Here is a 24,529-nt window from a genome sequence, read left to right as displayed (position 1 = left end):
CACCCGCTGACATCTATCAAATGAGAAGAAGACGCAGCGCGCGCCCGCGCAGCCACTCTGGTATGAGAGTTCTTCGGCTTCAAAGAAAACAGCACTTTAAAGGGGGTCGCACACCGGACGAGAAGCGCAGAGAATTCTTTAAAATTCGAACACATTATTTTCTAGGAGTTTACACACACCACCGGCACCATTCGGCGTCTATCCGCGACGCCCAGCTAAAGCTATGGCTCGGATTTTCAGGTGAGATTCTCAAATCATTCAGTTAACGGATGCGCTCTGACTGAGGTAAAGTGTTCAGACTGCAGACTTAGCAACGATTGTATTTAATTGTCCAGTACAATCATAACATAGTACAGACATGATCTTAATTTCATAATGTCCTTAAACATAACAATATTGCTGGCCATGAACTGAGAAAGTGCGCATCAGGTGTGCTACACGCGACGCTGAGCTGCGCTTCTCGTCCGGTGTGCGACCCCCTTAAGCCCAATCTGCAGAATGTGTAGCCACCAACCTTTTTACCCATCTCCGTGTCCATCACCCTGCGGATTACGCTATTTTACAGAGAGTAAATTGCGATAATTTTACTAGTCATGGAATGGGAAATGTGACATTAACCTGTTAACAGCGGGTTTTTGTTTTCATATATGTTTAAATAAAGGGTGATTATTAAGTACCCCGTTTTCTTTACACGTCTTATTTTTGTATTTTTGTATTTGCACTTGCTTTGTTTTGTTCAAATCTGCATGACTTGCACCGGCGCAACAATAGGTTTAAGAGCTTTTCAGTTCTTCAGGAAACATTCAGACAGTGTTTCGCTCCAGTTTGAAACCAGATATACTTCACATCCTTGTCTTACTTCACAAAAATGTGCATTCAAATATAAGAACGCAAGAAGTAAAAATGCAAAAAAAGAAACATTAAATGAAGTAAAAATTAATTTGACTGATTTGACATTTTTTCCCCCAAGGTTTCTATAGATATCGCGATATATCGATATCGTGAATTATTTTGGCCACAATAACCGTGGTGTGAAAAATCTAACATCGTGACAGCCCTAACATGGACTTTAAAGTAACACTTTAGTCCGATGTATGGGATTCGGTGGCATTTTCGTGCAGTTTTCTTGGAATTTCAAGTCGTGACATTTCATGAAATTGGACATGTTTATAGAATGGGATCCAACATAATTTCAAAGAATACCACGTTCTGATGTTTACCGGAAGAAGAACTTGTTTATGAAAGGCTGTTCATGTCTTCTTTTTTTTTCTTTTTAGGGGGATTATGCGATGTGATTCTTGGAATCTGACTGTGATGTCATGGACTGAAGTTTTGGGGATGCAGTAGAGTTTCATGGCAAGGATTCTTGGAAATTTCTTGGAATTGAATGTCATGGGTTTTGGGGGCATGGGGTGGAGTGTCATGGCATAAGATTCAAGGAATGTCATGCAAAACATTACATTAGCATTGACAAGACATGTCATTGGAACGAAAGAATTATATTAGCCTCAACAAAACATTGTAACAACACTGACGCATATTACATGAATATGAGAGTAATACTATTACTGCATTTGTTCAACATTAGTCCTACAAAAACACTGGACCTCAATTACATTGCATATGAAGGACTGGACAAATGCACAAAAGGGAATGCAGAAAGCAGCTCTTTCATTTACACGCTCCCGTGTATCAAAAAGCACCACTCTGCCCCGTGTGAAGCTCGAACTCACGACCTTCAGATTATGAGACTGACGCGCTGCCTAACTGCGCCAATGAGGCATGTGCTGTGGCTAGGGTGAGCGGTGCAGCACTAGCTTCCAGATCATCTGCCATTCGGTGCAGCTGCAAAAGTACTGCTCACCCTCAGCCATCACGTCAGGATGGCCGAGCGGTCTAAGGCGCTGCGTTCAGGTCGCAGTCTCCCCTGGAGGCGTGGGTTCGAATCCCACTTCTGACAAACCTAACCTTTGGCTGCGGGCTCAAGCTAGAGTCTTTAAGGGTGTATTCACACCAGGAAAGTCCGATAGCTCACCTGCTTTGGTCCGGACCAAAATGTTTTTTTTTTTTGGTACGGTTCGCTTTCAAGCTGCTCTTTTTGCAAGTGAACCAAAATTTGTAAACAAAACCACACGTGTGCTAAGGTCATCCATTCATTGGACAAGGATTCTCAAGTAGGGAAATCAGGAAGTGCAAAAAAGGCTCAGCATGGAGATATTTAAAAAGGAACAAAGGAATAAAAAGGAACACATTAAATTTATATAAATTCTAAATTAAGATGGGTATTTGGCAAATAACGAAATTAAGATAAAGGCTCCGCAGGATTTGCTTCTCTCCACAATCCGACCTCAACAGCAGCTGAAATTTAATAAAAGAATAATGCCAACTTTATAATAACTTTATTTTGTACAGCTAGCGCTTTTAAAAGTCAATTCTCAGAGCGCTTTACATAAGTAGAATAAAAAAAAGGCATGATAAACACAATACAAAACCAAGTATTTCAAACAAGTTTACAACCCTAAAAACAATGTACAAAATAAGTATCCAAGACATATAGTAAGCCCATTAAAAATACATCACATAAACAACCACTGAGATCACCTTTTAGCCAAATGCTTCCATAAAATAATACGTTTTGAGAGATGATTTAAAATTTTTCAAAGATGGTGCATTTCTTATTTCGGAAGGCAAAGAGTTCCATAGCTTTGGGGCTACTGAAGAGAACGCCCTATCACTCATTGTTTTTAGGTTCGTTACCGGAACAACTAAAAGATCAGCGTCAGCCAAGCAATGATTACGTGTCGGAATGTAGGGTATTAAAAGCTCGGAAAGATATTGAGGAGCGAGTCCACAGGTAGCCAGTGCAAAGACTCTAAAATCGGTTTTATATGATCTCTTTGTCTTGTCCTAGTCAAAATACGTGCAGCAGAATTTTGTACCCACTGAAGTTTGTTCAAAATAGATTTTGATGCTCCTCCAAACAAGGCATTGCAATAATCAATTCTCGAGAAAACCAGAGTATTAATTAAAGGTGCTCTAAGGCTAAGCGATGTCACGCGTTTTTTAGGCCAAAACATTTTTTTGTCACATACAGCAAACATCTCCTCACTATCCGCTGGCTGCCTGTCCCCTGAACACACTGTAAAGAAACGCGATCTCTGTAGACAGCCCAGGCTCCACACACAGCAACAAAAACAAACTGCGGCGACCCGCTCCCTGAAACATGACAAACAGTTCCAGCCAATCACCGACAAGAAGGACTTGGGGGCGGGGTTTGGGGGGTGAGTGCGCGGATGAGGAGGAGGGAGGGTCTAGCTAGCCTCCGTTTTGTTTGACAATACTTTAAACGTCAACAAGAAGTGACGTCACCCGACATCGTTCAGAGAACCTTTAATTTTTCAGCTACAGGAAAAGGCAGCATAGACCGTAATCTGGATATATTTCTGAGATGAAAAAAAAAGAAACTTTAACGGTATTACATACGTGAAGATCAAATGTTAAATTAGAATCGAAAATTACTCCCAGGTTTTTTTGTTTCGATTGGAAATGTACAACAGAGCCATCCCAGGGCCGGAGTGGGGCCACTTTTCAGCCTGGGAGTTTCAGGCCCAAGACCGGCCCACTTTTTCCATGGTGGTGGTCGCTTTCGCCCCTTGTATGGTGGTAGCGCCCAGCAATGTCCTCTCAGCCTGTCATGTCACGGTCAAGGGAACCGTAGAGGAGAACTGTACCTGTCCTGTTAATGAACGTTACCTGATTCTTGATGCTACCACTGTAGAACCTCCAGAGGTGGCGGCGTCTGCTGCAGAACCTTCGGAGGTGTCAGAGGTAACCGTTGATGAATTCCTGTCCTATCCTGTCACGGCTCTGGAAGCCATCTGTAAATCCTCGTCTTGCCCTGTTACCAATCTAGAGACCGTCCAGCCAGAGACCGTCCAGCCAGAGACCGTCCAGCCAGAGCTTCACGTCAGCCACGTCCAGCCAGAGCTTCACGTCAGCCACGTCCAGCCAGAGCTTCACGTCAGCCACGTCCAGCCAGAGCTTCACGTCAGCCACTTCCAGCCAGAGCTTCACGTCAGCCACGTCCAGCCAGAGCCTCGTCACGTCTCAGCAGAGGTTCACGTCACGCCTGCCCAGCCAGAGACTGTTCACGTCCCGCCTGCCCAGCCAGAGACTGTTCACGTCCCGCCTGCCCAGCCAGAGACTGTTCACGTCCCGCCCGGCCAGCCAGAGACTGTTCACGTCCCGTCTGCCCAGCCGGAGACTGTTCACGTATCGTCTGCCCAGCCAGAGACAGTTCACGTCACGTCTGCCGAGCCAGAAACTGCTCACGTTACGTCTTCCTGTCCAGTTCCAATCCATGCCGAACTATCATTGTGTTCGGAACTAGCCAAGGCTAGGCTTCTGTCCTGCCTGATTCCATCAAGGAATCTAAACTGGAGTTATCTGTCTGTCCTAGTACTGCTGTGGAGTCTGAATTAAAACTATCTGTCAGGTCTGATTTAAGCATTGTGTTTGTCGAACCATGTGTTTGTCCCATTTCAATCTATGAATCTGTTTCGTGCCCCACTAGTCCAGTCACGACCCCAGAAACCCGAGCTCTCTTTGGGCTCTAGTAGCCCTGTCACAGCCCAAGGACCTGCCGTTGAACTCTTAACCCTTTCTGTCATGAACTCAGAAACCATGAATGCACTCTATGTCTGTCCTGTTCCTACCACAGAGTCTGATTTTGGAATGTCTGTCAGTCTAGTTACAGTCAATAAGCATGCTCATGAACTGTTTGCCAGCTCAATTGTCAACAGGGAAAGTACTGACGAACTTGTGTTCCCTGCCTTGGTCCTTGGGACCATAGATACTCTGTCGGTTTTGTGTGTTTCTGTGTTCCCTAGGTCCCAGTTCTTGCCATGGTCCTCAGTCTCTTCTGCACAGCCTGCAGCGCCCTGGGTTCCTGACCCGACTGCACGGCCTGCTCCGCTCTGGTCGACTGCACGGCCTGCTCCGCCCTGGTCGCCTGCACGGCCTGCTCCGCCCTGGTCGCCTGCACGGCCTGCTCCGCCCTGGTCGCCTGCACAGGCTGCTCCGCCCTGGTCGCCTGCACAGGCTGCTCCGCCGTGGTGGTGCTCTGCTCTGCCGTGGAGGCCTTTTGTTTCGTCTGCTCTACTGTGGTGGTCTTCTGCTCCTGTCTGGGGGTCTTCTGCTTTGCCGCAGAGATCTTTGTCTCTGTCCCGGCCCCTGTTCCGCCTCTGCTCCATCGCCATCGTGGATTGTGTAAGAGCGTCTGGAAGCCGCTCCTTGGATTCCTATGTCACGAATCTGGTCCATGCACTTCCGGTCAATCACCACCAGAGGTCACCACCAAATCACAGCATGGACTCTTGCACTTCACTACAATCCCCATCATTCATAGCATTGACGACTCACACAGCTGATTCCACTAATCACGCTCACACCTGAGAACTATCACACACTCTTCATAAGCCTTGGACTTTCTCTCCCTGATGCCGAGTATTGTATTGCGTTTAGCGCTCCCCTAGTGTTAGCTACTCTACTGAGCCCATCCAGTGTTCATTGCCTTGCCTGTTTTCTTGTGTTCTGATTCTAGCCTGTGTTTCCTGGATTTACCCCTAGCCTAGCCCTTTGGACTCTGTTAGCGCCTCGTTTGGATTTTGCTGATTACTTGGATTATCTCTCTTTGCCTTGCCCCTGTTGGATGTTGTTTGCTGATCGTCGACCCACGCTTGCCCTAAGGATCACTCTGTGTCATGCCTCTGCCATTCATGTTTGCTGTTTGTTGACCTTGCCTGTATAAGACCATGTTTTGGAATAAAGCCCTGCAAATGGATCCGCACGTCTCTCGTCTTGTTCAGCCCGTAACAGCGCCAGCGTGTCCTTTCACCCGGAAGTTGAATGATCATTGAGATCATTTTTAGCCTATATACTCTGTCCATATTATGCATTTAAGACTCAATTAATATTTAGTTATAATTTGAAAAACCTTTACTCACCAAGATTAGGCTACATGTTTTTGTGGAGGAAAATTATTGAATCCACTGTAGATGGCTTCAGCGCGGTCCTGCGCTCACTGATGGTGCGTCCATTTTCCCACTCCGCAAAATTCGCCCCTTTTTGCCAGAGGAGTGGGTTTGACTCCGGAAAGCTCTGGGTCTCGAATCTCCACATCTGGTGCACCTGCAGTCATGGCTTGCAGAAGAGTGCGGGCATGAGCATGTACGGCATTCCTGTCTGAGTGTGACAACATTCTCAGCTGGTTAAATTTTGGCCAGAGGAATGTTGCGATCTTGTGGAGGTCCTGTATTATCACTTTACACGCGAGCCAGTCTTCGTGCCGTTTACGCACGACAGCTTGCTGAGGGTAGTCCAGGGCATTGGGCTGACAGTGGCGTTTCAGTTTCTCACACCAGAGACACACTATTAAGTGTTGGATACTTGTCTCCCTCAAGTTCCCGCTGTGCTTCATAGAACGGCTTCAGAAAGTCTATCAAAAAGTCCAGTATGTCCGGTGTTATTTTTTCAATGTGCGCGCTCTCCCCTCGTGCCTCCAGCTTTTCATGGAGCTCATGATAAATGGCCTGTATAGAAGTCAGTGTGAGGTACACCGTACTGAACCGAGTGTCTCCCGTTTGCAGCAATGTTGTTGACAGTTGCGCAGCCAACCCGACTGTTTAACGTACCTCACTAATGATTTAGCAGCAGAAATGGTATCTCCTATGTCCAGAGCACCATCGGCTTTCGATAACTCGGCAATGTCGAGTCCCATAACCGTATTAATGACATGGTCAATGCAGTCCAATCACTGGTATGGCCGCATAGCTAATTTAATGTTTGCCCCCTCATCGGTCACCCATACAATTTTGCTGAGAGAGGAAGTGTCAAGGCCAAACTTTGTCACCAGTAGTTTCAGTATCTCCCGTCTGATATTTTCTCCCGTCTTTGCCTCTTCCAAAGGGAACATTGTAGTTGTCAGGGTTTTATTCACCAGTTCCATATCCTTACTTATGAAATGGCATGTGATTGTCAAATAACTAATTTTCCGATAATCCTCTGTCCACATGTCTGTGGTCATTGCGACTGTGCCATCCTTCAACAAAGTCTTAAAGGGGTCATATAATGGTACATGCACTTTTACAAGTTGATTGTACTGAAATGTGTGTTGGCAGTGTCTGTACACAACCATCATAAAATGATAAAAATACATCCAGTGTTTTTGTTTTAATCTCCTTATATGTTTTCCCCTGCCTCAAATCAAGCCGTTCGACCGTGTGACGTCACACGCTCGGAAGCCCCTCCCATTGACAGCATCGTTTCAACACAGACCCGCCCTCGCTCGTGAGCCAACTGTCAATCATAGTCTGCGCGGACCAGCGCGGTCATTGTTGATACGCTGGAGCACTGTCTATGAGCAGAATGGCGTCTACGCGATTGTGGTGTTCTGTTCTTGGGTGTAATAACGAACACAAAAGTCATTTTAATGTTCCTAAATCCGAACCGCTGAAGACGCAGTGGCTGAGTTTGTTTTCGAAGGGAATATTCCCCACGAGCAACGTCAATGCTTTCATGTTTGCGCGAATCATTTCTCACCAGACTGCTTTATAAACGAGGGTCAGTATGAGCTGGTGGAAGCTGCTCATGAAAAAAGGATCGGTACCAGCTATTCGTGTTCCTGCTGAACCTCTAGAACAACTGAAGTGAGTGTAACGTTTTGTTAAACTTTATATTAATATTTATATTAATCTTTGCAAATCGCTAGCTGCACGCTTCACAATGAATGTGTCTAAGGTTTACACTCAGGGTACATTACGGCATGTTTTCTATGTATGATGTTCTCAATAAAATTCATAATCCCACGTTTATACTGAACAACGCGTTATGGTTATTGTGTTATTGTGTTACAAACGTGTACGCACAGAACAGAGAGGCGGAGTGAGCAAAGCTCATTATCATTTAAAGTCATATGCACTGAAACGGCGTGCTGAAAACAGAGCTGTTTTTGACCAAGTAAAATAAGTGTTTTCTTACCATACTAATGAGAATTTTTAATTAAAGTATATTACAAACTTTTAATTTAGACCCTAAAGAATCATACTAGCTTGTACAAAAATGGCATTATATGACCCCTTTAAGTTTCTGTACTAAAGCTTCCCTCTTTTCTTCTGCTACGTCAGTGCACCCAGAGCCATAGAGAGAAAGAGTTGCGACACTCCAATAGACCGCCATAGGACCTTTGGAATGCGGAAGTAACGCGTGTCGTGGAGCGGCCAATAGTTCCAAACACTGATAGTTCCAGCATTGAACCCCATTCATTTTCAGTGCTTCCGAAGTACGCTCACTGGTAAATGAATGAAATTACTGTATTTTTTTTACTTTTACATACATTAGCCGACCTCTCGTGAATCTAGTCTGTAGTTATATTTTATGTAGCCAGTTTTAGTAAATGTTTATTGGAAGATAATAGGTTAATTGCAGCGATAGCTTACGTGACCAACACTTCACTAACGTTAGCTAACTTACGGTAACCTGGTGTATATAATATTTTTAATAATATTTTATATGTATGTATATATATATATATATATATATAGCCTATATAATATTATATATACATACACACACACACACACACACACACACAATTCATTTATTTAAATGGGTTAGGGTTATGCATATAATGTGCTTATATGTATTTAGGAACATAGTTAATTCACTCATTAACTATCTCTCCGGTTTAATTTTATGAAGAATATTTTTCGGTTGAATATTTACCGAACATTGCTGTATATAGTCGTTGCTTTCTACGTTATGGGAGCAGTCTATTTCCCTCCTAAATCATTCATTTGTACATGCACAGCGTAATTATTTATATTTTATGTTGGTTGGAGTTCTGAACGGACTGCAGACCTCTTTGCGTGATCACGAAGGTAGGCTATAATGGCTGAATCGGAATTTATAAGCAAGATCACGGGAATCAATAGCCTAATACAGCCCAGTTGTGCTAAAATAAATATCATGAGACGTCCATCATCAAATAAATGACATGGAAAAGTTAAGTTAGAGCCGCTAAAGCCAGTGCTACTACCCATGCGAACATGAACACTAAGCTTTTCCCTCCAAAAATATAGCCTAAAACTTATCTAAGTTGTCACCCTGCCTCTCCAAATGCAAAACTGACATTAACAAAATGCAATAACAGCTTAAAAAGTACTTGGGTGTGTGTTTTATTTTATATCTACCGTTTAATAAAGCAATCGCTGCTGTCTGTCCATAGAAGAACATGATAGCCCGCGTATGTTTTGGAACTATTGGGGCTTACATGAACCGCGTGACAACATTAATTAGTTCTTGTGCCAGCTCTTCAAACCCCTCGCCATTTACGATATTAAAAGGCCTAATGTCTTTACAGCAAAAGCTGACACACTTCCCTGTCACCGTTTGTTTCACCTTTGCAGGGATGGGTTTTGATGCTGTAACAAACGATGTGATTGTAGGTTGATCCTGGGCACTGGCAGGTGTTGAACAGCTTCGATCAACATGAGCGACGATCAACATCAGCGACGAATTCCCTGTCGTTTTGCTGTCGTACTTTAACAGAATGTCGCATCTTTTGCATTTCACATAACACACTGGCTCATTATTCTCATTATGCACATGGTCAAAAGTTTTCCACACCTCAGACTTTTCTTTCTTTGCCGGTGCAACCAAAACGTAATCGCCAGAGGCCAGCCTCTGGTCATGTTTTATGAGGCCAGCCTCTTTTCATGTTTTATGAAAAACTAAAACTAAAAGTTTTAGACTTATCTTCAGATTTGAAATAAAACATGGTCAGGCATGTGGCTTTAGCTGCAGTGCATTTATAGATTAAAACAATATGCCAACTTCAAATTTATTTTCATAAAGATATTTCATCAATCAATCAACTTTTATTCAAGACACAGAGGTCCATAGAGACAACACAGTACAGATGTAAAAAACAATACAAAACAATTAAAAATGATGCGGATGAGGCATCATTTATAGAACATATACAGGCTTCGGGTCCAATGTTTCCAAAAGCAAGATGTATACCTTGTGTCACTCTTAGAAACAAAAATAAATTTCTAATAACTTTACAAAACTTTAAAGCTATTTATAACTTTTTTTTAAATTATGAAAATACTTAATTTTCAATAAACTCCCAAGCGTCTTCTTTCAAATGAGACCATATTTATGCTCTTAGTGCAAAGGGTTCATGAACTGTATCTGTTTTAGTTTGGGTATGCCATTTCTTGGGATTTTTTTTTCAAAAGCGGGGGTGTGAATGCTAACAGGTTAATCTGGCCAAGTGTGAATTTACCAAGGCTACCATTACTTATTTGGGCAAAATTGTGGGGAAGCGTCAAGTTCAAACAATTAGGGCTAAAGTTGAGACTGTAGACCAGTGGTCCGCAACAGGTGGCCCGTCAGCATTAATATTGCGCCCGCAGCCATATTTTTTCTATAGCGGCTGGTTCTAAAATAGATCTGTCATGACAGCAACAGTTACTCATAATCACTTCATCTTTAGTGATTTTGCCTTTAAAATAATAGTATGAGAACATTTTTGCAGCAATGTTTTATTTTGAGATGAATTGATAATTGGATCGATTTGTTGCAGATAAGACACGTTTTGCATTCACAAAACTAGGTAGGATGAACGCATAGTTGTCTTTCCATTCTTCTTTGTATGCCCTATTTTCGCTGTCAACTTTCCTCTTTAAACTCTTTGATAGTGCCATTTTCTCTCACCAGCTTAAATGTTAACATCACTCTGCACACAATGTAATACTGTACCTACAGCACGCAAACAATTTTAAAAAATGCAGTTTAGTACGTGAAAGGGATGCACGATGATATCGAGACAACATCGGTATTGGCCGATACAAGCTTAAAATGACCATCATCGGCATCGGCCGATATGAATATTTCTGCCGATGAGCCTTGCCGATAGGGTGGCGTGTTTCCTATGCGCACGTGACGACCGTGAACGAAGCATGAGCGCCAGCAGGTTTTTGATCGTGGAAGATTAAAATGTCTCCACAATCTGCTTTTGAAGAAAAATCATCGTGCATTCTATGTTCAATTCTGGCGCCTTCATCTCAACATACTGTACAACGCGACGTGCATTACCTCTGCGTTTACATGTGATGTGATGTGAGAGTTACACTCACGGGACACTGCAATTCACAAAAGTTCATTATTTGCATGTGCGTCTAAGTCTTGCTAGTTAAACATGTCATTCACGTGCTGATGCGCTGTTCTAACATGCGATTTTCTGAGCGCGTACACCCGACGCTCGCATTAACTAAAAGCCTGTCAAACAGCGCCAGAGCTGCATACTGGACTAAGTTATCGTTCGAGTCTTATTGCGCTAATACTGTCAAATACACACAAGGTTTACATAAACAAAGTTGGTTATGTCTAAAGTGAAAGCAAACAGATACAATCTGCTTGTCAAATGCGTGTATATTAGACGCGTCGCGTGCAGCTCTTAAAGACACAGTATCTATAATATGCTGCCGCTTGTCCTTAAAGAGATACTGCACCCAAAAATAAAAAGTCTGTCATTATTTACTCACTCTAATGTTGTTCCAAACCTGTATTCATTTCTTTCTTGTGCTTAAATACACTATGGAAGTCACTGGAGTACAGCAACTGTTTGGTTAGCCACATTCTTCCAAATAACTTTTATTTTCAACAGAAGAAAGAAATTTATTTGGGTTTAAAACAACTTGAGAGAGTAAATGATGACAATAAAAAATTTTGGGAGAACTATCCCTTTAATGTTAATAAAACAACAATACACAAAGAGGAAATCACTCACTGCTCTTGACTGAGAACTTTAATAGAAGCTTTTTTGCACTTAAAAAAAATACAAATATATCGGTATCAGCATCGGGCAAAATTAGTTTGAAAATATCGGCATATCGAATATCGGCCAAAATCCAATATCGTGCATTCCTAGTACGTAAGGATGCCAAGGAATAATTATGAGTGTAAAAGTAGGCTACTTCAAATAATGATTACAATAAGTTAGACTCCATTGTGTAACAAGCAAATGTTTATGACTGTCTTACTACAGGATTTAACACAAGAGTAACAACTCACTACCAGTTACAAAAGACACTGTGACAGTCTGTCACAGGCAATTCTATTTGCATTTTTCATAAATTAATTTCTTTAAATTATCCTTTGACTGTTCTGGCCCGCCATCCAATGGCGAAAATTATTTTTGACCCGAAGACTCCTTTTAAACTGGCGGTGGATGCTAGCGAAAATGCTGTTGAAGCTGTTCTTTTGCAGGATGATGATCGAGGTGTTGAACATCCAGTTTGTTTCTTTTCTAAAAGGTTTAATTCCCATCAAATAAATTAATTGTGAAGGAAGCTTTGGCGTTGATTTTGACCATCCAGCATTTTGAGCTTTATTTGAGCCACGGCAATCCGAATAAGGTGATGCCTGATCACAATCCTTTAGTCTTTTTACAGCAGAGTTGCACCACCAATCAGTGCTTGGTGAGATAGAGTTTGTTTCTGCAGTCTTTTCCTCTACAAATTCATCACATTAAAGGAAAGGAGAATGGAGAAATGTCTCGTGTGAAACATCATGCTATGTTCTCGCCTGTGATATCTTGTCAATTTCTAATTTTGGATTCTTTCATAAATGTAGCCCCTTGGAAATGGTTAAATCCTATTTATGAGTAGGTATTTTTTCTTTTCATATAAATTGATTTATTGTAGATTTATCTTGTTAGCTTTTTCCTCTAGTTTGGGGTTATGTTCGTTAAAAAAAATGTATTATAAAATAATTCAGATTATTTAATGTTTTCTGGGTGGAGGTGTTATAGCCCTTTTTTAACTTCAGTTGCTTTTGTGAGAATTCTAGGACAGAGACTCCTCCTTGGTGGGCTGGACTGCTCTAATGAAAACAGGCAGCACCTGTGACAACCTATTTAAGAAGCTCCTGGATTTTGTCTCACTTTCTCTCATTTTTGTTTTGTCTTGGTTGGAAGAGTGGGTTCTTGAGATTGTGCTCCCATTTTGTTTCCAGAAACCCTATTTCCAACAGTTAATTTGTTGTTCTTTTATATTATTATCTTATACGTTCATTTAAAGTTAAACAAAGTCTAGGGTCAAAAACATTTTCTTTTTTGAAACCCATCTTGGGAACATAGGACTCTGGGAAGAGAGGAACATGACCCAGTTTGGGATGTCATTTGAACATGACATTTGACAGAATTGCATGTTTTAACTTCCTGTGGAAAAGAAATGGAAAGAGAAGTTTAAGATGATAAATGTTACACCCAGTCTCAAACCGCAGGAACCCAGTCGTGTAGACAGACCAAGGTAAGAGTAAAGCAGGAGACAAAATAATGATGATAATGAGCTAATTTTATTGAATAAACTTAGTTGTTTCATTCTCAATGCTCAGTCAGACTTTGTCCATCCGTAGTATTATATCAAACTGCTTCACAACATCATCCTGTGATAGCAGAAACACTGAAATGACCTCACTCCCTCTTATCTCTAAATTATGAAGACCAAACAAACTTAAGACTAAATAGCAACAGCAAAACATTGCAAGAGTAAGGAATATAATGAGTAATATAATAATATTGAACAGAAGGAAATAAATGAATATAATAATAAAAAAAGACCATGCAAATGTGTGTTTGCTCTCTTCAACCTACACACAAAGAGGACAAAAAAAGGGCCAGTGGTGTGATTCTGAGATAACAGAGAAAGATTGGAAAACTGTCAGTTGTTGTCGCAAGCATTCATATGCACATGCCAAAGGAAAAGAAGCCTCAACGCAAATTATAGGTGAAGAAAGCAAAAAACCTCCAAATCTCGGCCATCTCCAAATCATTGACTATGCCAAGGTGGAACGTTGTAGGAGCATCAGTTGATCATTTAAAAATGATCAAAAAAATGTAGCATAAAATTAGATTTGGGTCACATTCAGCTGAGGTGTGCACGTAGCCTTGATCTCACACAAATACGTATTTTCTGGTGCCATTTTAAATTGCTGAGCCATTTAAAACTCTTTCCACACATAGAACACAAATAGGGTCTCACATCCGCATGGCTTTTCAGGTGTATCTGTAAGTGTGACGACAAGATAAATCTTTTATTACACTGATCACAATTAAATCGCCTTCCTCCAGAGTGAATGGGAAGGTGACTTTTGAAATGACCCCTTTTTGTTAACCTCCTATCACACTGCAATTTCTTTCCAGAATGAGTTTGCAAATGACGTTTCAGGTCTCGTTGATACGTGAAACTCTTTTCACACTCAAGACACACGAAAGGCTTCTCTCCAGTGTGAAGTCTCACATGAGTTTGGAGGCTTACATTATGCCTGAATCTCTTTCCACATTGATGGCATGTGAAAGGCTTCTCTCCAGTGTGAAGTCTCATGTGAGTCTTGAGGTTTCCTTTATGTGTGAAACTCTTTCCACAGTGATGACACATGAACGGCTTTTCTCCAATATGAGTTATTACATGATCCTTAAGTTGTTTACGGTCTGTGAACGTCATTCCACACTGCTGACAAATACAACGGTTCTCTCTTGAATGAATCTTCATGTGGTAATTAAGGGTTACTTTACATCTGAAACCATTTCCACACTGACCACATATGAACGGCTTTTCTCCCGTGTGAATTCTCATGTGAGTCTTAAGATTTCCTTTCTGTGAGAAGCTCTTCCCACATAGTTTGCATGTGTGAGGGGTCTCTCCGGTGTGACTTCTCATGTGGGCATTAAGGGTTGATTTATATGTGAAACTCTTTTTGCATTGAGGGCATGTGTAAGGCTTCTCTCCAGTATGAAGTCTTGTGTGAGTCTTAAGGCTTACTTTATGACTGAATCTCTTTCCACAATGATGGCATATGAAAGGCTTCTCTCCAGTGTGAATTATCATGTGTGTCTTAAGATTTTTCTTACATTTGAAACCCCTTCCACACTGCTGGCATTTGAAAGGCTTCTCTCCAGAGTGAATTATCACATGCCTGTTAAAACGATTCATGTCTGGGAAACTCATTCCACACTGATGACATTTAAAACAATTTTTTGAGTGAACTCTCATGTGGTTACTAAGGCCTACTTTACGTGTGAAACGCTTTTCACATTGATCACATGAGAAAGGCTTCACTCCATTGTGAATGTTCATGTGATATCTAAGGTTTAGTTCTCGCATGAAGCTCTTTCCACAAAGTTCGCAGGTGTAAGGCATCTCTCTGGTGTGAATTCTCATGTGGCTTTTAAGAGTTCCTTTTTGAGTAAAACACTTTCCACACTGTTGGCAGGTGTAAGGGCTCTCTCCAGTATGAATTCTTATATGGACTTTAAGGTTTCCTTTTTCAGTGAAACTCTTTCCACATTGAAAGCAGGCGAAATAATCTTCTTTCCGTAAGGAAGTATTTTCAGTCTGTGTGTATTTTTCTCCATTGGCAGAATCACGATTCTTCTCATAGTGATATTTCTCATACATTTCATTGAGTTCTTGAGACTCCTCTTTCAGCGGCATCAGGTCTAGGGCAAAAAAGGCAAATATAAGTTAACTTAAGTTTAATGGCACAAAGCAACAGACATCAAAACATTTAAAAGTAGCCTATATATATATATATATATATATATATATATATATATATATATATATATATATATATATATATATATATATAAAATAAATATCGAGTTTATATGAGCCATCGGCCACCCCGCTCTCTAAGATATCGGCCATCAAAAAAACAATTTTAGTAGTCGATTACTACTAAAACCGTAAAACTTTTATATGAGTTTTGACCGCTCATTTACATGACAATGGTGTTTTGGGTGCCTGAAAACACAAACTTTTGAAAACTTCAAAGTAAATTTTTTTGAAAACGGTCTCTGTGTAAACAACAAAAAACGCCAATCTCTGAGGATGATGATGTCATACACATCCGTATTACTTGTTCAGTCTACAGTGTTTCATTGCCATCTAATGGCCTGGCAGCAGAATACAGCGTTTTTAGTTGACAATAGTGTCATCTGTACGCGGAAAACTGAAAGGGAAAAACTTCTCAGTTTGAAGCATATTGTTGTCCTGTAAACGTACCCTAAGATAGGTTTGATATTGGGAGACAGGCTATTGTATGTAGCCTAATTTGCGCGCGTCAGGGAGCTTGCGTTTCGCTTTAAATTCGCAATCACACATACTTTGTGTATAGGGAGCGGCAGTGCCGAGCGCGCATTCTACAAGATAAGACATTTATCAGGTGCTTGGGCTCTTTTGCACAACGATTCCTCTGCATGGTCTTGTCAGTCATCTCGCCTTACTCTCGTCACGTGATCCGTGAACTGTGATTCCTGCTGCACTGTGTGCGACTCTGCAGCTCGTGCTGGATGAGAGCAGACGTTTACAATTGTTTACAATTGAAGCGACCGTTATCCAACTGAAATGTTTTTTTATTTCTATAAAAATAGAGGCGGTAATGTAATCATATTCTATGCTAATCTCACCCTCACGCTCCGTAATGGCTATATCACAGAATATCTTTTTACCTCAATTAGAAATCTAGTCACATTTTAATGTCGCGGAATCTTGTGGCACGAAATCTTGTCACACCCCTACTAACTTTGCGAGCGGCTCCGCATCCAAAGATGCTAGGGGTGTAACGGTTCTCTGTAAAAAATCGAACCGTACCGTTCTCCAACCTCGGTTCGGGACGCACTTGCACCGCGGTTGCTCAAAACCAATGACGCATCTATAATCTGGTTTGTTGAAAATAACAACGCGTAAAACAGACAGTTCCACTGTCGATAAATTCACTTGCTGGCTTCCCAAAAAATACATTACAACAGCGGAAAAAAGAGAAAAAAACGTGAACAAAACTGTTACTCTTTGTAAACTGTTCAATGCGAGTGCCAAATGCTCGAACATGACCAGTCATTTACGCCGTCATCACCACCCGGGAGTCGATAGCGCGCAAGTGCAGGCGAGACCTGAACTGCACACGTTATATCGGTGTTTAAAACTAAACTCATTTAAGCTTTGCCAATGTAAACATTTAAGAGCAAGACACGAAAGAGAACTCGTGTGGGCTGTGAGAAGATTTGTGTGTGTGTGACTAGAATACACTGGACCTGTGCATTAGATTTTTAAGTGTCAGCAGCCTAATATACCTCCTGCTGTCTGTGTCCTTAATGTTAATAAAAACAAATCTATAAAAACACACACTGCTCTAGACTGAATAATTTTTACGTAGTATATACTACCGTTCAAAAGTTTGGGGTCAGTGAGAATTTTATTTTTATTTTTTGGAGGAAAGAAATCAATACTTTTATTTATCAAGGATTAATTAATTTGATCGAAAGTGACAGTAAAGACATTTATAATGTTACAAAAGTCTTTTGAACTTCCTATTCATCAAAGAATCAAAAAAAAAAAAAAAAAACTGTACAACTGACAGACCAACAACTGTTTCAACATTGATAATAATAATAAATGTTTCTTGAGCATCAAATCCTCATATTATACTGATTTGTGAAGGATCATTTGACACTGAAGACACTGACACTGGTGATGCTGAAAATTCAGCTTTGATCACAGGAATAAATTACACTTTACTATATATTCACACAGAAAACAGCTGATTTACACTGGAATAATATTTAATACTATAACTGATTTTTGTTGTATTTTTAATCAAATAAGCTAGTGCTAATGGTTAGCAGAAGAGAATTCTTTTAAAAGTATTTAAAATCGTACCGACCCCAAACTTTTGAACGGTAGTGTATATATGTAATATATAGTGAAGACTGTACAATGTTATTTTATGTCTGATTACTTTATTCAATTTCTGTACCTGAAAACTAAATTTCATTTGTATATTTGTTCTGTTGGTTGTAGTTTGATTATTTTTTCTTATTTTATTAGTGACTGTTTACTTGCCTTTTAATAATGGTTAAAATGTTTGTTAGTTAGACTTGTAGTTTTTGCTGTGGTATCAAAATTGTAATGGAGAATTGTGAAATTCCACTGGTATCTAAAATTTGGAGTCATATCCTTATTACAATACAATCACGTAGGGGTGGGCGATATACTGGTAGACCTGATTAACAAGTAGAAATTTATCAACCGGTAGAGTTTTATTTTGGACTATCTTCTCCATCGCGGTTTTACGCTCATGTGGTGTTGCGCGGTCACAAAAGCTTATCATTTGCATGCATTTTTAAGCATCATGGTTTTACAATGTCGGTCTTAAAGTGAGAGCATCCAAATTTACCTGCTGTCATTATTAATGCTTGTATCACTTGTAATCACTTGTAAGTTTAATAAGAATAAATGCACATTTAATTTACACAGTAAAGACTGTGCATTGTTTTTTTTATATACATTTGATTACTTTATACATTTTATGTAGCATTTCTAGTGCTTGAAGTTTTTCAGGTAGGTCTATTTTCATTGGTGTCTGTTCTATTGTCTGTTTTATTTTCTCTTTCTTTATCACTGTTTACTTGTCTTCAGTAAACTTGAGTTTTTTTTTAGGCTAGTATTTTTTTTTTAATGATATTGAAAATGGTGATAATTATTAAATGTTAATGCTGGTGTCAAATTTTGATATCATAACCTTATTTAAAGCAAAAATATCTATATTGTGATATATATCGTTATTGTAAAATAAAATTCCTCATATCTAAGATTTGTCATATCGCCCACCCCTACAATCATATAACAAACTGTACGGAAACTGTAATCCTAAAACCGTGATACAAACCCCTAATAAATAAATATAATGAATGAATGAGGCATTTATATAGCGCTTTCATATGTACTACTGTACACCCAAAGCGCTTTACAATCATATCAGGGGATCTCTCCTCAGCCACCACCACTTGGTTGATGCGACGGCAGCCACAATGGCGTCAGTGCGCTCACCACTGTTACGTGGCCGGTTGGAACATAGAAGGAAGCAGGATCCAAATGCAGCAGTAGTACTTTTAATAAATAAACAAAAGACTAGACAGACTCAAAAACTCAGACATAGAGAACGACACAACTAACATCTAACAACATCAAGAACCCACAAACACTGTAACAAGACACAGGGTTTAAAGTGTAAATTGCAGGTTAACCACCACAACAAATTAATGTGTAAATTAAAGTGCTTAATATGTATACATTTAAAAATCTCTGTCTTAAAATGCGTTAAAGTAACATTTATTGGGGTTTCTTCAAAGGTAGCATGTTTTTTACCGTAACTGGGTGATGACGTCATAAAAGGGAGCACGGGCGGTAATGCACTCACTCTGTGTGTACCGGTTGTGGGAGAATAAAACGATTCGCGGGACTCCCGCAAGCTAGAAATATCTATGAATAAAACATAGAAACTATAATAAAAACAGTAGCCTACCAGTACCACATTGTAACAAGTTGTCAATAAACTTAATATCGCAATTGCAATATTGACCTCAATAATAGCAATATGACATTTTCCCCAAATTGTGCTGCCCTAATAAATACAAATTTTTGGCCACAAACTCAGCTGTCTGCTATTTGCTCCCTAAAACAAAACGATTGGAACAAGTTTGGCCTTAGAACACCTAACAAATGAAGCCGCGCTTTTACGAAAGAAAGACCCGTGGCCCTTGTTTCGCTAGCCATTTGAGTAAATGTAAACAATACTTACATTTTTATACATGTATTCTTCGGCCGCCACAGAAGAACTCTCAGCCGACATTTTCTTCGAAAATAAATAACTAAATAAAAAACTAAATAAATAAATAAATAAAATAAAAAACGCACATCGGCATAGTGATTTGTGTTCTGCGCATGTTCTATTCGCAAGGAATCTTGGTCTTTTGAGTAGAGGAACTTCTCGGCGCTTACAAAAACCTGCGTGCAGTATACCGGAAGTAAACATGGCGAGACGCAGCACAGCATACTTTTGGAGCGAGATCAGTACCAGCACCAAAGCGCAAACAAAGGCGATTGCTATCTGCCCCGAACTATTCATTATCCGCGTGCTGCTGCTGCTGTTGTTGTTGTCTTTGAATACAGGAAGAAGAATCGGAAATGACGCATATTGCGGCTTAAGGTTGTCCGTACGTCTTGACGCTAACCGTGCGTCGCCGTTTACATCGGGATATTGCAATTCCATGTATACAGGAGAAACTCTCTCTGCTCACGCATGTAAACGGGTTATTCCTAATGTTTCAGAAACCCGAATAGTGACCTTAACCCGACCATAACCCGAAAATTGGCTGCATGTAAACGTAGTCAATGTGGTCGAGATGCTCTACTAGCTGCTCTGCCACCACCTTCTCAAAGATCTTTGAGATGGCTGGTAGAATACTTATAGGTCGGTAGTTTGCCACACAGAGCTTGTCTCCTGATCGGCTTAACTACTGCTTTTTTCAACGCCAGAGGAAAATTGTTTTCATTTATGGATTGATTCACAGCTATTGTGAGCACAGGAGTTAGAGTAATTTTGTTTTCTTTTAGGAATGATGTATCAAGTCCAAATATATCCTTTGCTTTACTATTTTTTTAAATTTGCTATTATTTTGAAAATTGTATCTTCATATTCTGCAACCTACAATAAGACGCATTGCCATCCCCATGATCATCTTGGCGGCAGTTCACTTCAGGGAAAGTCTCCGCCAGGTCTAAGATAGAATCCAAGAAATAATTATTAAAATATTTAGCCAGAGTAGAACCCTCATTTTGAACTATTCCATTAATTTTAAGCTGTAAGTGCTCCTGATATATTTTTTCCCTTCCCAATAATTTATCCATGCTCCTCCACAGATTTTTACAATTACCTTTCGCCTCTTTGATTAGGTTTAGGAAAAAATTTGTTTTTGCTTTTCAAAGCTGCATGGTGACTTTATTTCTCAAAGATGCGTAAATGTAATAATACGTGGTTAATTTTGAATATATCATATTTTGAATATAGTTATTGTTACTACGCCCGTCAAACAAATGGTCAAAAACGACCAGCGTGTCAGATTACCATGACAGAAAGAGGTATACCCGTGCGTGTCAGTGACCTTTTTTGGAGCAATACCTCAGCTATATGCTCCAGATCGAGGCAAAAGGGGTTACTGTATGCAGTGGAGGGATATATTCAAAATATAAAAATACGCAATGGAGACACGACAACTATCGAGGCTAATGTTTACCGGTCTCAAGCAAAATCTGAGCAACCCCATGACCTGTACCTCAAATGCAACCAGCACAGCCTTGAAGAAGATTTTACAAGCTGGTTCAGTGGCTAACTGTTTGGAGTTAGAAATATATAACTCGCGCTGCATATTTAGTAATTTTGCCTCAGATACAGGATTATACATTCGCTTTAACAAGCAGGTTGTTCATTACCACGGCAACCGCTTGCGTGTCACGCTGAATGCAATTTTCGTGTTTAAAAAGTAACTATACATAAGAGACGGAAAGATGGAGATAACCATACATTATTTAAGGTTATTTCTATTTGTTACGATATTGATATATGAACTGATGTTGTTAAGTAAGCTTCATGCTTTCCCCGTTGCGAGCGTGCACTCCTCTAAACTGTAGTCTATGGTGCTGCACTGCTAGTTGACTGCTGCTCATTTCCCCCCGAGAATATCATGTTAACAACAACCCTTTAGAAAACGTAATTCCTTTGTGGATCCTCTTGATCTGCTTTCTCCATGTTTCTTTGACTAATCTCAGTGTCTCAAGTCTCACGCACGCTGCACGCGAGTTAACCATGTTCGACACATTTAACTGGGATTGGGGCCGTCCACACTGTTTTATCCATTGTAGGCACCGCTCACGTTGTGTTTTCGGCTTTGGAATCGGAAAGAACGCAACTCCTCCAGTAGGGATGGGCATTATTAATCGACGATCGATAATTGATCATTAAGAATTTCGTCGATCATGTTAATTTGTTATCGATAAAAAAAAAAAAAAAAAAAAAAAAAAAAAATCCTTTCCTCTAAATCCTCGCTTGCCTGGCTTATGCTACTCCGAGCTATGTCTGAACTTTGTATTTTGAGCACTTCTTGCGTTGCTTTTGCCTCTTCACGATGACTCGCTTGGTTTAGTCCTCAGTTGTAAGTCGCTTTGGATAAAAGCGTCTGCTAAATGACTAAATGTAAATGTAAATGTAATATGGTTGCGTTGCGTAATGTGAGCCTTGAAGCAATGAACCGCTGGATTGCACCACTGCAGACGGGTGGAAAGTGAACGGAATAAGTTGTTTCCCGGGCTGGTCAAGTTAGCGCAGAGGTACCTGTGCATCCCGGCAACGTCAGTCCCCTCAGAGCGGGTGTTTTCGGCGGCTGGACTGAAGAGTTTGTTTACACTCGACCTCGACGCGTCCGCACAAGCACGAGCAAAGGTGCGCGAGGCAAAAATGACGTCATTGCGGTATTCGGCGTTTTACAGGCGAGCGCGTGGAGTATAAACGCCTCGTCCGTTTGCGGAGACTCACGCTGCAGAGCCAGGCAAAAGTATAAACGAGGCTTGACGGTCACAATGTTGCGGTCGCGTCTGACCCCAGGCCCAGTCCATGTCATCAACATGCTTATCTTTCTCAACAAAAATCAGTAGACTGGTGCAGAAGTTTTATGTGAGTTAATAGATATTTTTTTTGAGGCTTTGTTAAGTAGCCTAATTTGTTGCTAGGTAGGCTAATCTCTCTCACACTCTTTCTCGACTTCGTACCTTGGATAGTTTTGAGTTACATTGAGTATTATTATGTTTTTGGTTAAGTTATTGTTTAACATGATTTTTTTCATTATTATTTTGGAACAAACGATCGGGTCTCTGTTTGAGGACGCCAACTCGCAGCTGCAGGTTTTGTTGCTTTTTAGAGCACCGCAGCGCATATTTCAAGTTTAGCCGAATGTCCAGTTTAACTGCCGCAAGTTGATTATCTTGTAATAAAGATCTCATCGAGGAAAAACACGCTGTATTTTTGTATTTTCATTGCATTTTTAATTTATAAAAAGTTAAATAAATAATTAATTTTAATATATAAAAAATATTAATGATTAATCGATAGTCTATCGTTAATTCTCCCGACGATCGACTAAGAAAATTTAATCGAATGCCCATCCCTATCCTCCAGACAATCTCTCGGGGTATCTATCGGGGTACTCCAGACAATCTATTGGCCGTGGGCACACCGCTTCACCATCTTGCTTGGAGTCAATGTTTGACGGACCTGCTCACATAGTAACGGTTGCTATGATGTGTGATTGGACAATGGCCGTTTTGGGGGAGGGGCCGGCGAAAGGTCAATTGTGACACAGCTACTGATTTGATACAGAGAGCACTTTTGAGGTCAACATTTTAATAAGGATCAAATGACTGAGTTAAGCTTTGAGAATAAAACCAACCTGTTTGTTCCTCAGTATCTTCCTCTTTCACTCTGAATGTTTCTTCAATCTTCACGTCTTCACTCTCCTCTTTAATAAACGCCATCTTTATAATAGTATGTCACATGGATCACAGTTGCTTCACCAGGAGTTTTTTTTCTGTGTGTTTAGACACTTTGTTTAAGATGTGAATAATTAAAAGAAAGAAAAATAAATCCAAACTAAATTTCTGGGTACGTCGCAATTAGCTCCCTAGTTGGTGAACTGGTAGTAAGGGAGTCAGACGCTATATGTCTCGATCAAACCTAATATATTACAAATTAATTTTGCTAGACTATTCATATTGTATAGGCTAAACATATTCATTTCGTAACATTCATTCTGCTTTTACAGACTCGTCATATTTAGCATTTATGATATATATTTGGTATTTAATCATTTGTAGATAATATTTAATATGATTTAATAGGGGGGAAATCAGTTAGTTTTAAATGTCTATAGGCTAACGTTACTTGTATTGTTTTCGTTGCATTTACACCGTTTTGAAACCGTTTCGAGAGCTCCAAAGCTTTGAATCTCCAATCACTACTTGTCAGAGACCGAATTACAGTTTACGATATAGCCTACTTCATTTCACGACCATGGGGAGATAGGGAGCGAAATGAGACGTACCCCTTCTGCAACTCATGCTTGGATGCGCTTTACTCACCAAAAATAACATTCATACATGTTACATTTATTATTATTTAATGAATTGTAAATGCTATACATTGATTAAACAATTCCCATTTAAAAACCTAAAATTCCCCAAATCACAAACGTTTAAAAACACAAACCTTTCATTAGCCGAATCACAACAGACGCAGGAGCGGAGCGCATGTTTATGACGTCACACGATCACACCAAAATAAAAGTGCAGGAGGGTTTTTCAGAAAGCAGGTTATGCGACACCGGGGTAAGCAGTTTATGTTCCGTGGTTAAGTTACTTCAGAGGTATTCAGCGCATGTGTGCCCTATCGATTATATTATAGGCTACTACACTGAAAAAAATGCTTTTCTTAATATATTTAAAACATCTTAAATCAAGATTAATTTATTAGACAAGTAAAATGACAAGATATTATGTCTTGTTTTCTGAATTAA

The 24,529-nt window shown here is 40.2% G+C and overlaps 1 protein-coding gene and 1 non-coding gene across 2 annotated transcripts; one reads left to right on the top strand and one right to left on the bottom strand.

The window, feature by feature from the left end:
* Positions 1–1,877: 1,877 nt before the first annotated feature.
* Positions 1,878–1,960, top strand: trnal-cag (transfer RNA leucine (anticodon CAG)). Its single transcript has one exon. It is a non-coding gene; the product is annotated as a tRNA-Leu (tRNA).
* An 11,813-nt stretch (positions 1,961–13,773) lies between these two features.
* Positions 13,774–24,283, bottom strand: LOC130092480 (gastrula zinc finger protein XlCGF26.1-like). The gene is made up of 3 exons (XM_056260340.1): positions 24,223–24,283; positions 23,408–23,545; positions 13,774–15,565 (listed from the first exon to the last, which is right to left on the bottom strand). Exons 2-3 carry the CDS (start codon positions 23,490–23,492, stop codon positions 13,992–13,994), a joined length of 1,659 nt encoding a protein of 552 aa, XP_056116315.1. The 5' UTR covers positions 23,493–23,545; positions 24,223–24,283; the 3' UTR covers positions 13,774–13,991.
* Between the last annotated feature and the right edge of the window lie 246 nt (positions 24,284–24,529).

The sequence above is a fragment of the Rhinichthys klamathensis genome, unplaced genomic scaffold, assembly GCF_029890125.1.
Source record: "Rhinichthys klamathensis goyatoka isolate OS25496 unplaced genomic scaffold, OSU_Roscu_1.1 h1tg000176l_1, whole genome shotgun sequence".
NCBI classification, from domain to species: Eukaryota; Metazoa; Chordata; class Actinopteri; order Cypriniformes; family Leuciscidae; genus Rhinichthys; species Rhinichthys klamathensis.
The sequence above is the reverse complement of the archived record's forward strand: the minus strand, read 5'-3'. Positions and strand labels throughout refer to the sequence as shown.

Bases quoted from the DNA above. Each gene is read 5' to 3' on its own strand.
- LOC130092480 (XM_056260340.1), bottom strand. From the start codon at position 23,492: ATGGCGTTTATTAAAGAGGAGAGTGAAGACGTGAAGATTGAAGAAACA. The intron at 15,566-23,407 runs GTTGGTTTTATT...TTTTTGCCCTAG, and splicing joins AGATACTGAGGAACAAACAG to ACCTGATGCCGCTGAAAGAG.